Source organism: Sander vitreus, chromosome 20 (genome assembly GCF_031162955.1).
Source record: "Sander vitreus isolate 19-12246 chromosome 20, sanVit1, whole genome shotgun sequence".
Classification (NCBI taxonomy): Eukaryota; Metazoa; Chordata; class Actinopteri; order Perciformes; family Percidae; genus Sander; species Sander vitreus.
The window spans coordinates 11831180-11846077 of NC_135874.1; the positions used below are offsets into that span (position 1 = coordinate 11831180).

The 14898-nt window shown below is 40.9% G+C and overlaps 2 protein-coding genes across 3 annotated transcripts in view; both read left to right on the forward strand.

Annotated features, from left to right (window-relative positions):
- spred1 (sprouty related EVH1 domain containing 1) overlaps positions 1 to 7229 on the forward strand; it is a 32750-nt gene extending 25521 nt beyond the window's left edge. The window contains exons 5-6 of the mRNA XM_078277279.1: positions 5363 to 5518; positions 5612 to 7229. Coding sequence (XP_078133405.1) covers positions 5363 to 5518; positions 5612 to 6310 — 855 coding nt within the window. The 3' untranslated portion in view covers positions 6311 to 7229. The remainder of the gene's footprint in view (positions 1 to 5362; positions 5519 to 5611) is intronic.
- A 4294-nt stretch (positions 7230 to 11523) lies between these two features.
- fam98b (family with sequence similarity 98 member B) lies at positions 11524 to 14170 on the forward strand. 2 transcript variants are annotated; one of them, XM_078277371.1, is made up of 8 exons: positions 11524 to 11712; positions 11924 to 12072; positions 12176 to 12304; positions 12404 to 12576; positions 13177 to 13257; positions 13376 to 13492; positions 13618 to 13785; positions 13874 to 14170. In XM_078277371.1, exons 1-8 carry the CDS (start codon positions 11645 to 11647, stop codon positions 14141 to 14143), a joined length of 1155 nt encoding a protein of 384 aa, XP_078133497.1. In that variant the 5' UTR covers positions 11524 to 11644; the 3' UTR covers positions 14144 to 14170. The 2 variants fall into 2 exon arrangements, with proteins under 2 accessions (XP_078133497.1, XP_078133498.1); XM_078277372.1 differs by having other exon boundaries at positions 11531 to 11576.
- Positions 14171 to 14898: the final 728 nt, after the last annotated feature.

The following is a 14898-nucleotide window of genomic DNA, read 5'->3' on the forward strand; positions in this document are numbered from 1 at the left end:
AGCTGCATTCCCGTTCTTGTGGCGAAGTTCCTCTTTAAGGAATCAGCCTGAACATACAGGAAATCCAATGGCACCACTGTTGCTAGGCAGCAGGGGGGTGGGGTGCAGCGGAAGGGGGGTAGAAGGGGGTGTTCACAAGGTTCAGTGAGTGAGCCACTGAGGGTGTCACCATGGTGATCTGGCATCCGAATGTTGCGGTCGGAGACCTGGGCTACACAGAAAGAGAAGTGAACCAGTGGCAAGTGCCACAAGTGCCGCAACCAGAGAACTAGCAAATACCAGCACACAAAAAGGTGTGTTGCTTTATACTCCATCATAAAGTCAAATCACTGTTCGTACAGATAACCTGATAAAACATGGTCTCAGCTGACACAGGCCCTGAGAGGAGTATGGTGTATGGTATAGAAAATATATATATATATATATATATATATATATAAAAATATTCTGGGCCAGATGTACTAACGCTTTTGTGGCCACTTCAGGTGTATTTGTTTTGCAACGTGCGCATAAAAGCATGGCGAGGTATGTACAAACAGGCCGCACTGAGGTAAAAGCGCAGACTGCCTGTCGCGGGAACTCGCATATGCATTCATGGGTGGGTGAATGGGAAAGTGGGAGTTTCCCATAAAGAGATGGGAGGAGAAGCGTAAAATGCGCCTAATTATGTATTCCGCGGTATGTACAAAAACCGCCCGTGAAAGCGCGCCTCTATTTTGCGGTGAAAATTCTCCGCCACTTAAAAGTAGGTGTAAACCAGGAAGGGGGTTTCCTCGCATATGCCTCCTGGTGAAATGGCAGCAGTAATCCGAGCAAGACGAAGATAGGCCAAGGAGACGAGCTGAAAGGATTTTTGCCACAAGCATCACACTTTTTCAGTTTAGTGAACACGAAATCATTAAGTGTTACAGATTAAGCAGCCATGCAATATTACAGTTACTGGAAGAAATCAAAGATGACATTGAATCTCCGACTCAGCGTTCACATTCCATTCCAGCAGTTGTTAAACTCCTCGCTACATTACAAATATTGGCATCAGGATCATTTCAAACAGTCATGGCATCAGCAGTGGGAATATCGCAGTCTGCACTCAGCTGTATCATAGCACAAGTACTTAACGCTTTGCTACAGCGCACTAGTCAATACACCACTAATGCCGAAATAACACGCATCAAGCAGGATTTCTTTGTCATCGCCCATTCAATTGCGCTTTTAAATGCGCACAATTTATGGTATAGTGGGCGGAAAAAGGCGCCGATTACCCAATGAACTGCAGGTTTGGTAAATACGATGTAAGCTGATGTATCACAGCGTGTGCTTTCTGCGGGTTGGCCATGGTGCTGATAACGCTACTTTCGCAAATGTACGTACATCTGGCCCTCTATGTTTTGGCCTGTGGTTTGTATTATTGACGGGCCTCCTTTAGATGGGTCCTGGGGTGACGTTGTTAAGAAAACAGACACCAGTGTCTCATCAGCATGGGAGGTCACCATCAAGCCTTGTTAATTCCTTGATTAGATTCAGACATCTCTAAAAAAAAAATCTTGTTAAAATTTACTGGAATTCATGATAGCCTTGCATTGTTAAAAGAGTTTGACTTGTGCATGTGTGAGGAGGCTTGTCCGTGTGTGTGTGTCAATGTACATGTGTTCAAGACCGTCTCCTCCACCCACATCCTGCCCACTGAGGCTCAGCGCCCACTTGTATGTCCTTCACAAGCTTACCACATTCTTTCTCTCACTCAGAAGCACACTATATATGCACATGCAACATATTTTACCGATAAAAAAATATATATATATAAAAAAAAGAAACGTGGTTGCACAACACCCTTCTCAGCTGTGATGACCCACTGCCAGAAATTATGCAGTACCACCACAGTCCTTCCGCTACTACAAAGAAAAATTTGTTTGTTTTTTTAATCCTGAATGCCACAGGAAAACATCCGCATCTAATTTAGCATTGAGCATTTGCAAGTGTGCATTTAGCATTCCTGCCAGCACAGCTGGCAGGAAGTTTTCTCTTATCAGTTTAGTACACAGAGGTTTTGTTGGCCAGTTGACTTTTATAACCTCACACACAGACACTTTCAGATAGGTTTGGTGTGTTTCAATAGTGCTCCATAAAGCACCTTGGAGCCAGGAAGAAGCATAGAGCATAAAGGGCTTTGTTCCAAGGTAACAAAATTCACCTACCTATTAAAATATTAGATCACTTTGTTTTAATTAGTATAAAACCCAAAGCATAAAAAAAACGACACATTGTGGTTTTATTTAGCGGGTTAGAGGCAAAGCAACCACAACTAACAATTGGATTTTTGTACAAATTAAGTAAACAAGATATAACATGTTTTAGTGAGCTTTAGAGGTGCTGGTGGGCAGGTTTCTTTGTACCTTTAGATAGAGCAAGGCTAGCTGTTTCCCTCCGTTTCCAGTCTTTATGCTAAGCTAAGATAGCCAGCTGCTGGCTGTAGCTTCATATTTAGCCTACAGACATGAGAGTGGCATCGATATTTCTCATCTAACTCTCTGCAACAAAGCTAATGAGTGGATAAATGTCGAACCATTTGTTAAAGAGATACATGGGGATATATACACACATACATATATATATATATATATATATACACACATATATATATACATATATATATATACACACATACATATATATATATATATATATATACACACACATATATATATATATATATATATATATATATATATATATATATATATATATATATATATATACACACACACATACATACATATATATACAGACATATATATACACATACATACATATACAGACATATATACACACACATATATACACACACACACATATATATATATATATATATATATATATATATATAATATATACACATATATATATATACACATTATATACACATTATATATACACATACATATATATATATATATATATATATATATATATATATATATATATATATACACATACATATATATATATATATATATATATATATATATATATATATATATATATATATATATATATATATACATACATATATATATATATATATATATATACATACACACACACACACACATATATATACACATATACACACACACACATATATACATATACATACATATACACACACACACACACACACACACATATATACATACACATACATATATATATATATATATATATATATATATATATATATATATATATATATATATACATATACACATATATATAAACCATTTAGTGTGTGATCAAACGTCCGAGCATGCACATCAGGTTTTCTTCTCCATTCTTTTCTCAGTCTGATGCAGAGGTCTAGCATGTTCTGTAGGCCAACCCCAGCCTTCCCTGTCCTGAGCCCCTGGGATCACACCTCTCCTCTCGGGTCAGCTCAGCTCCAGATTGGCCCCCACGCATGCCTTTGAATGGTGGGGCTTAGGCAAGCGCTTAAAAAGGAAGCCCAAGTCTGTTCCCCCCAGCCCTCGCTCCTTTCTTTCTTTCTTTCTCTCACATACACACACAGCTGTCATCTGGCTTTTTAAGTTCTGTGCTGCATTTCTCCAGCTGGAGCTGGTTTATGACATTCCCTCGGCAGACTCTTTGGCCTCTCGCTCTCTTTCTCACACACACAGTCATTTTTTCCTGTTCTGCTCTTTCTCTTCTCTCTCTCCCTCCACTGTCTCCTATTCCTCACATTCCCCTGCAGACGCTGTGGATGTGCATTACACCACTTGGTATGTTTGGAGGCAAAGGGGGAGCAAAGTCACACACATACACACACCATGTGTTAGCAGTCTAAAGGGGAGGAGGGGGGCAAAGCAAGCGGAGGAGAGAGAGAGAGGGGAAAAAAAGAAGAGAAAGAGGGGAAAAAAAAGAAGTCAAAGGAAGCATCTCTTAGCAACCACAGGACAGTAATTACTGTAGCAGCAACTGGGAGCAAACCAGATTTCCGCTGTGCGTTAAAGCACTGGCGTGGGCTCCTTTACACACAGCACTGACTAACCAGAGCCAGCAGCCTCCTCCACACGCAGAGTAGAGAGAGGGAGAGAGAGAGGGTGGGAGCAGGAGACGAGAAGAGGACTAACCCTGCCTTGATGAGGTCGGGTGTGTGTGTGGGAAAAGAGGGACAGCTAGCCAGTGTGTACAGGGCTTGAATATGGTGCGATCGAACTCGTATGTGTGAAGATACCTCGGCGTGTGTCCATGTTTGTGTATCACTGTGTGTGGGACTTGAAGAGAGCTATAACTTGAAGACCCTTTATTTTGCAGCTGATTTGGATAATTTTCAGACAGTTTATCTATAAAGACTGTAATGAGAACGTTTTTAAATCATCCCCACTTCTGCTTTTTTTCATGTAATTTGCATAGGTTAGCTGGGAGATATAAAGATGGTTGTGCTGAAATAATGCTGGACATGAAATATCACACAGCTCTTGATGTAATAACTGACAATCCTCCCCCATCTCTCATCACCTCTGCAGGCATGAATCATGAATAGCCATCCCTTTTGATGTTGTTGCCATGAGTACTGAAGTATTGGGCCACTTCTGTTGGATCTATAACTATTTATTTTATTTCTAGAAATATGTTTTTGCTGTGTTTATATATATATATATATATATATATATATATATATATATATATATATATATATATATATATATATTTATGTGTTTGATACAGACTGTGGCATTACAAGATGTTATTTATAAACATATCCTTCTGATTGTCAACAGTGAGCTTCCCTCTTATAATTATGAGATTGTTTGGCGTGAGGTGGAAGGAATGTTCGCTCTGCCTCACACCGTTTCCAACATTTTGCTCTTTTTTTTTTCTTCACTACTTCAATGCCTCTTTTTTTTTTTTAAAGGCCCGTGTTTGGAGATTTTTCATCATCATTTAAATGTTCGTAGGAGCACATGCAGGCTGATGGGAACTCTGAGTTCTTAACAGAAGGGCCTTGAGTCATCACCACACAGCACACTCATTTGGCCGAGCGTGGGCACAGGCTGCCCCCTGGTGGTTACAAGTGGAACACACACAGCCTACACACCGCTCAAAACTGAATTGATCGACCATCAGTGCTTTTGACAGTGGGATTGTAACATAGAATGTGAGAATGACAAGATGTTAAGGGATTCAATCAATACTTATTTTGTCATCGTTCAGTTAAGTAACCTTAATTGATTGATTAATAATGTCGGATGTTTCTTTGATGTGCGTCCTTCTGAGGGGACACGCAAGATGTATTGAGTTATTCTTCAAATTAATTTCTACAAACCATCTATCAAACTTAAATAGATTTGTTTCTGCATTTCCCCAGGTGTGTGACGAGCCTCCCTCCATCTGTACCCCAATGAAAGAGCCTTTCTCTCCCCTGAACAACGTCGTCTCCACCGAGCCATTCAGGGGCTGCTACGTCCGCGCCCAACCCTTCGACGAATTCCCCTCCAGAAACCGCCGCTACCTGCCTCCACAGGTCTGCCTCTCATCCACACAACCAAACACATCTCAACATCATCTCATTCACGTTGAGCAATCCAACTAATTCTCAATTTCTCTGCTTGTCAAGGTCTCCTTCAAGTCAACTCGTCATGTCAGTTTTCACATGGATGAAGAGGAGATTGTTCGCATCAACCCACGCAAAGACGTGCTCATCCGCGGCTATGAGGACTACCGCCACCCTGTCATGTGGAAACAGGAGGCCGACCGCGAGGACCTGGACTTCCCCACCGCCTTCCACAAACTGGACAGTAAGAAGTGCGAGTACCTCTTCCCTGATGGCCCCTGTGGGGACTCCCACTCCGGCCCTGGTATGGGCATTGGAACAGGTATGGGGCTGGGGATGGGCAAGGACACAGCCATCAAGACTCAGCCCTCGCCCCTGCTCAAGTCCAAGAAGGGCCGGCGGCGGCGAGAGGACGGCGAGCGTTCGCGCTGCATCTACTGTCGGGAGATGTTCAACCACGAAGACAACTGGCGGGGGCAGTGCCAAGACGCACCCGACCCGATCAAGCAGTGCATCTACAAAGTCAGCTGCATGCTGTGCGCCGAGAGCATGCTGTACCACTGCATGTCCGACTCCGAGGGCGACTTCTCAGACCCCTGCTCATGTGACACATCTGACGAGCAGTTCTGCCTGCGCTGGCTGGCCCTGGTGGCGCTCTCCTTCATCGCGCCCTGCATGTGCTGCTACCTGCCTCTGCGCGCCTGCCACCACTGTGGCGAGGCCTGTCGCTGCTGCGGGGGTAAGCACAAGGCCGCGGGGTGACCTAACGGCGGACTCTGGGACACCCTCAAAGCTAGCTAACACAGGAAGTGGATAAAAGCGGAAAATTAAAAGCCGGCATCCTTTTTTCATTCCCCTCTCAGACGGGGTGATATGTTGTTGATCCCCAGCTCTGAGGGCTTTTGGAGATTTCAGTTTGTGTTTGTCGCCGACAAGCAGCAGTGGAGGACAAACCATATGCTTTGTGGGAGCTCTGAGCACCAAGCTAAGTTCAGGAGCTTAATCTAAGGAGAAGAGGTGTAGGCAGCGTCAAGCTTAATAGACTTGGAGAGGTTACTAAACACACCTGTACACACACACACACACACGCACACACTCACACATTGACAAAAACCAGGCCATAAATGTCAGAACTCTACTGCAAGAAATGTGTAACTTTATGAAGGAAAATTGTCTTTTGTACAGAGAGCGACAACTTAATGACAAAAAAAAGAAAACAAAACTATTCTGCATTCAGAAAAAAATACTTGCTGTTTGAGTATGCTAAAAGGGATATGTTCTTGCTTTTTTGTGAATTTACAGTTGGGTAACAGTGGCCTTTCCTTCATGGCTTAAGCATTTGCTGACAATGTAATTACTAGACAGAGAAAAGTGCACTAGAAATGGTATCTCTACCCCCCGCCAAGAGTAAAGGTAACCCTCTCAAATTCTTGTGGTACATTAACCACCATATGTATTGTAATTTTAACCTTTGAGAGATATTGATGTGGTGGTTGTATGGCCAATTCCTTGTTTTCCTTTCCATCGAATGTTGAAAAAAAAGGAAACTCAAAAGTTAGCTTGTTTTTAAAAAAGGTACAGCTTTTTTGACATTCATTAAGAAGATGTTGAAATGATTACTTTGCTTTCCCGGTGGTTTAGATCATTTGATTGCATTCCAAAATAAAAGGGATTGACTCCATGATTAGAAGGGAAGAATGGTAATGACTTTACCATGCCGGGTTCCCCAAAATAGGTTTTTTCCACGTCATGAAAATAGCATTAGAACCTCTTGAAACCATTTAAATTGAAACCAATGACATGTCAATTTCATTTACTCCAGTGAATTTCAGTTTTAGTCCAGTTATTTACTGCTGTAGTGAAATTGGTGTTTTTGTGTCTCATTTGTTATTTTCCTGCTCATTTTATAATTATTTGTGAAACAACAAAAGGCTGAAATGTTGCTCAACCAGCAAGTTTTGTTTCGGTGAGTAAAGGGGTGACGGTGCTCCTTGGTTAAATGATGAGGCACTTAAATTAGTTTTTTTTTATTATTTAGAATCCCTCAGATTTTACAATTACTCTGTACATACATTTGACTAATTTAACATTTGATTTAGCATGGGGGGAAACCCCTCCTGAAAGCACTGCTCTCCAAGCTTTGGTTGCAGCACCCTCTCTAAATTTCCATGTTTGTCCCATGAATCGGTTTTTTCTTTTGTTTTCTTTTATTTTCCCCTCAGAAATGTAGTATTTCTTTGTTCCTTAAAAGTCCACTCCTTCCGTATGTCTTCATTTTAACAGGCCCTGGATGAATGAATGCATTGTTTCAAGAATGTTGAGTATCTTAGCTATTTAAAAACATACAGGTGTTATGTATGTGTACGTGTGTGTGTGTGTAGGTCTTCATATGCATATGTTGATTTGGTGTCTTGTAACGTCACCACTGACTATGTGATTAGGGCTTTGACTTGTAACAGCGCCCTTTTTCCCGAAGCACCTTTGTCTATTGAACAAAGAGACGATCACACTGTTAAAGGAATACTTCGACATTTTGGGGAAATTCACTTAATTGCTTTCTTTCTGAACGTTAGAAGAGATCGATCGATTCCACTGTTCGATATGAGAGCGGTATCAATCTTCTCACCAACTCTCAGCAAGAAAGCAAATGAGCATCATTTCCAAAATGTCAAACTACTCCTTTAAGATCCTTCGGGAAACAGGGAGTCTAGTTGTGTTTGATTCCCATTTCCCACCCAAAAGTGTAGAACATTTTAAATTGAACATGTCTTGCTCACAAAACCATTGGTGACTCAAACTAGTCTGAACAACAACAAACTCCCAACAGTAATAACAGTTTAGTTTGGACGTCTGGCTGCAATAACCAATGGAATTATCCCTAACTAAGGCATTGGCATATTTGAAATTAGTGCCAATTGGGATTTACCTCAGTATTTAACAGCAGATTTGGTACAGCATCAATGTGCTGTTGCTAACAGATATGCATCTCCTCTCACCTCCTGTCACTCCTGGTATTGGCACCTCGGTCTCGACATAACTGGATTGCAGGAGGAACATTTATTTTCCTAATTCCACCCCGACCTTTACTTTCTATGCAAACTTTCTAACGTGGGAAACACACTGACCTCTCTGCAGACTGAGTAAGTGACGGGACAGGACACTTTAACGCTACATAGGCAGACGGCCAACCCCTGGTACCAAACTCCAAACAACATGTAAATACTTAACACTATATTTAAGTTCTGATAATAATCCCAGCTTTTTTGTCTTTGAAATTTTAAAGATAGAGCTGTATTTATCGTTGCTGTCAGCATATACTGTAGCTTCAATTGACAGCATTATGTACATAGGTCACCTTTTAGTATTATTTCACATTGAAAAGTAGAGGGCGTTTGTGATGGTAATGACTATTGAGCTTCTAATAGAGTTTCTCTCTAGTTTTGTACGGTAGAAGGAAGGATAGTGCTAACACGGTACAGCAGTGGCAGTCCACTTGTTTCAAAAGTTTGTTATATAAATATATATATATATATATATACACATACATATAAAGCTGCTAGATACAATCACTAATTTTATTATGTTGACAGAGAAAAATCAGCTATGAACGACTGTTAAACCCTAAATCTCCAACAGCATATAACCATGACGGTGAGTTTTTAGATGTTTGATTGCTCTGTGTGATGAAGTGGACACTTGTGCATGTGTGTGGGTGCGCGACTGTTACTATATATGTGCGTTCTTGTGTGCCCACAAGTGTGTGTGTGTGTGTGTGTGTGTGTGTGCGTGTGTGTGTATGTATGTTAGTTTCTAGTGTGCTGGCTGTGTGCGTGCGGGGTTGGTGTGTAACCAAATGTTTGGTTGGTTGTCATATTCTCCCATTGTAATTGGATTGCCCTGCATTATTGCAAGCTGAACCAAGGTTTGATGAACCTGATTAAAACTTGCTGGCTGAGAAGCAAAATGTAGGACGTGCATTTATACAAAGTGTAGAGAATGCTGAAATAACACTTCTCATTCTGCATTAACCAGCACAGTGCAACTTCCTGTCATGTACTGTATTATATATGCAACATGTGTCTGTCTGCTTTAATATATATATATATATATATATATATATATATATATATATATATATATATATATATATATATATATATATATATATATATATATATATATTTTTGACCTGCATTATACAAGACTTCAGTTTTAACCACTTTGCTGCTAGTCTTTTATCCTCTTTCAGTCTTGGAAATTGTGCATATCTTTGGGAATGCATACAAGTGTACATTCTTGACATTGTGTAGATTAAAAAAGAAAAAAAGCTATATAAACCTGTTTCTCTTCAGTGTATTGTTTTTAAAAGTTACTTTTCACAGCAGTTGAGTGGTTATGTTTCAATTCTCCGATGCTTTGGTGCACTGATGATACTATATGTAAGCTTTTTTTCATCTTACAGCGCTTGATGTAACATTTATGTGATTAGTTCTAAATAGTGGAAGACATTTGTGTTTTGAAACTTGCAGTATAAATGGTACTACTATTAACTATTCTGTAAACACTGCCTGTTTTCTTTCCCTTTTTTTTCCTTTCTTTCACTCTCTCTTTGTGCATATTTCTTTCCTGTGCATCTATTTTTTTTTTTTTTTATCTTGAAGTTTCTTAGTGCCATCGGCTTTCACATCCTGACAACCTCAAAAAAGTGCCTCACGTCCATCCTAGTTTCCATTTTATAATTTAACATCTCTCGTTCTGGTTCTATTGGTTTCTACACGTCTAGGTATTTATCATGGTTCGAGAATACCAAGTATATGATGTAAAATTTATAGTCCCAATAACTCATGTCATAGTTGTATTTTCTTTATACAGATGTAGCTCGTTACTTTTCATAAATATATAATGTAAATATGCATACATATGTTTGTAACTGTTTTTATGTTACATCATACACTTGTAATTTGACATATCAAATAACATTATCATAATAAAATGGTGAGTTTTAATCCTTTGCTGTGTAAAATTCATTGTGTTTCTTTTGATCAAACAAACTCCCAAACTTGAAGTTCAACAATCAGGACTGAAATCTCCAGGACATTCTACTTCTGCATTTCAAAGTCATACTGGTACTAATGTGTGTAAAATCCAGAGGGCTTTACCCAGAAATATCAAGGATTTGTTCTATCAACAGAAAATTGATCTGCAACAACTCTGATAATGAATTAATATGGGTTTAAGTCGATCGTTGGGGGGGATAGACAGATTGACTAATAATGAAAATAATTCTAAGTGAGAGATCTACTCCAAAGGCTTCAAGGGAGGTGACAAGACACTGTATTATGTTTAAGGAAAATGTGATTTATACTGGCATAAGATTCTTATTTGTATAATTTATCATGATTTATGCAGTATTTGTATTCTACATTTACATTTTTTCTGACCTTCTGCTTTTACGGCGCTACATTTACCAGGGCACATTAACGTGTAGTTGCAAGCTGTACTAGTTACTTTGCAGATTTTATTAAAATGCAACATGAGATGGGATCATAAAATACTGCTTCTGTATTATAAAAAAATGTCAATTTTTCAGGAACGATGAAAAGGCGCCTTGTTTTAGCTCGACGACAAAAAGGCATTTAAGACAAAGCGTTACAGATTTGAGAGAATCCCATTAATTAATGTTTAATCCTTCAACTGCTTTGAAAGCATACAATGCACACATTTGAAGATACACATCATTTTCCTGTTACCAATTTATGGAATATCTTTTATTATTCCATAAACAATTTAACACTGACAAAAGCCATTCTTCACAGTAAATTATTTTGAAAATGTATCACATTGTAGTGTTAAAATCTGGGTCCAATTCTGACTTTTAAATGGCAGTTTTCTATGATGTAGCTATTTCCCTGGTACTGGAGCGGAAACATTGCAGCGGAACCAGAGATTGAAATTCGCACGTTTCACTCCGGCTCACTTACGTGACCGGAACTGCGAGAAGGCATGAGAGCGCAGCAGAAATGAATGGGTGCGAAAACCTGTTTATGTTGACACTGTTGTACCCGTAACGTCGTCATGGTTAGAGTAGACTAACACATGAAAACAAACCAACTCACGGATTCAGCGATGGAGTGCGACATTTTGGACTCGTTAGAGCAGCTTGGGTAAGCTAATTGCTGTTAGCATGGCGCGGTTACGTTACTTGTTTAGCTTTGCTTATAGCTTCACAGTCCCCGTTCGGTTCTCAGCCTGTATGTTTATAAAAGACAGAGAGAATGCAATAGCTAGTCCTAAAGTAGCAGGTTGAAACAATACCTCTTTTTAACATCTGGACGTTTCGATGCTAATTTGTCTGTCCTCGCTTACCTTACGTAGCTATGACGGTCCTCTGCTGGAGGAGAAGGCGCTGCTTGGAGCCGCAGAGAGTGGCCTGTCCTCTCCCGAGTATGTGGACCTGTGCAGGTGGCTAACGTCCACGTTAAAGCCGCTGTGTGATCTGGAGGAGAGCATTACTTCCGGTCCAGGTGAGCCACATCCATTCACACCGGATGATGATGCAAAACCCCCCCCAAAAAAACCCTGTCTATTTATCACATTCAACCTGTTTCCTCTCTGTCCTGCTTCCAGACGACATGGACAGCCTTCAGGTGGAGATGAGTGGTTTGCTTAAAGAGTTGCACTGTCCTTACGACGAACTGGTTTCAGGGATCATCAAGGGCAGTGTGAGGAATACAAAAGATCACCTCAAGTGTGTCTGTATGTAATCAAATCGTGCTCCTTATTCTAATCATTGTGCTACAAGCTCTGTGTGGTTGCTGAGTAATTCGAGAATATGATTTTGTGTTTCTTATTAAGTGTTTCTAAGCTCTGAGCTCCAGGCAGCACAGATTGTGAGGAGCAGAGGAGTTTCTAAAAAACACAAAAAGAATCCGGTGTGTCATGAGCTCCTGGCAATCTGTCAAACACTGAACCTACCAGAGCCCAGAGGACAGGACGCAGCAGGAGTTTTCTCTCAAGTCCGAGACAAGGTGGGACTGTTTGATACCGGTTAAGTGCATTTATAACAGGGCCACCAAAATTACACTGCAAGAGTCTTTGTTGTCACCCTGCCAGGATGTGACTCAAGGCCAATAACAAGTGTGTGTTGTAGTTGTGCATACTTTGAACAAATTCATTTGAACATTGTAGTATTGCAAAAACATATTCCAGACCATGGCTAGCTCCCTTGCATTGACTTCCTGTTACATTTTATATTGATTTAAAAAAAAATTATAAGCAATGTTTAAGGCATTACATTGCTTTTAAATGACTCCGTAATTAGCTGTTTCCTGGCCACGTTCCTGTGTGTCCTGTCTGCTCTGCAATGATCTCTACCGTTCAAATGAAAATGATTTGTTTTGGGGGCAGGAACTGTTACGCTATATTCCTTTAACTATGGGGACCTTCCTTTAATTCCGTCCCTACTTTAAAAATTGTCACTCAAATGGCCAATACACTTGACTTGTTAGGCATACATTGTGTTGCACCTGTTCATGTGTTGTATTGTGCTATCTCAGATATGACAGCTTCATTGTTTTTTTCCTTCTTTTGTATTGTGCTAATGCATTAAACCCTGTGTGTCACTGTAGGTTGATAACGTACTTAAAGATCTTCCAAATGAAGCCATTGAAAACCCAGTGCTAAAGAAATCTCTATGCAGTGAACAATGGGTGAGTAGATAAACTGAAATGAACCACGTCATATGAACTTTTGTGTCTGTATTAGTTTCTGGGTGTGGTTTGAATGAACTCATTGTGTGTTGTTTTTTTGTTTTTTTAATCTCTGCAGGAGAAGTTGCACAGCATAAACGCAGCTCTGTGTTCAGAGTATGAGTGTCGGCGCAGGATGCTGATCAAACGGCTGGATGTCACAGTTCAGTCATTTGGGTGGTCAGACAGAGCCAAGGCACGTTTATATAATAATCTGTTTGTTTTTTTTTGCCCTCTTTCTCCATCACAGGGGAGTTTAAACCAATGACCATTATGGGAGTAGAAGCTGATTTAATGTTATTTGTGCCTGTGGTTTGTTAGGTAAGGGTGGACAGCATGGCGAGGGCCTACCAGCCTCTGAGACACTCTCTGAGGCCACAGTCCACAGTGGACATGGCCAAGCTGCTGGCTGCCAGAGAAGACCTCTGCAACGTGGTGAAGACCAGCAGCGGCTCCAGCAGGGAGAATACGGCTTGTGCTGTCAACAAGGTATAAAATATTTTTTTCTCTTTTCCCAATAAATGACTTAAATCTGATGTTTGGTTCTGACATCTCTTGTCTTGTCTCTTATCTACAGATCCTGATGGGGAGAGTCCCTGACAGAGGAGGACGTCCCTCCGAGATAGAAGCCCCACCTCCTGAGATGCCACCATGGCAAAAAAGACAAGATGGAGGAGGAGGAGGTGGTGGTGGCTGGGGAGGCCGTGGTGGTGGTGGAGGAGGCTGGGGAGGCCGTGGTGGTGGTGGAGGAGGAAGAGGAGGAGGAGGAGGAGGTTGGAGAGGAGGGGGATGGAACCAAGGAAGACATGGTGGACATGGAGGAAAGAGAGGGCGGTACCAGTATTAATTTTTACTGACATTCTCTTGTGTTGGTGTTTTAAGTGATCTGGATGTCATGTTTGACATGAACTTTGTTTTCTATGGAGGGAAGAAACACTTTTTATCTGATGGCAGTGAAAAATCTTCCTCATGTAGATTATTTATAATGCCCCTATTTTTTACTTTTATCAGTGTTTCATTTTGCGTTTTTAATATTCTCATCAGCGTTAAGTGAAAATACCATTAAAGGTCCTATGACCTGCTGCTTTTTGGATGCTTTCATATAGGCCTTAGTGGTCCCCTAATACTGTATCTGAAATTCAGCCTTGGTGCAGAATTACAACCACTAGAGCCAGTCCCATAATGAGCTTTCCTTAGGATGTCTTTAAATGCTATTGAGGAGGAGAGGGGGGGGGGGGGGGGGGGGGGGGGGGTTGTGGCCTTGACCAGCTTGCCATGGGCAAAGCAGAGAAAGGGGAGGTAACCTTTCCCCTTATGATGACATATAGGGAAGATTCCAGATTGGCCCATCTGACTCCGGATTTCCACTGAATGCAGAACGTCTGCGGACCGGCTCCGCTCCGTACTCCGCCTGTCCGTCAATACCCACCAGGTCCGAATTTGTTGCGGCACGGCTGCGGCCATGACTGACAGCTGTAGTGACGAGGACCTGCAAGATCTCGCGAATTCAGGCAGAATAGAACCACAAAACCAACAACAGATTGTTTCCATCCAGAGTAGAGGGGAAACAACTCTGTGCCGAGTTTTCAAGGTGTAGTGCAG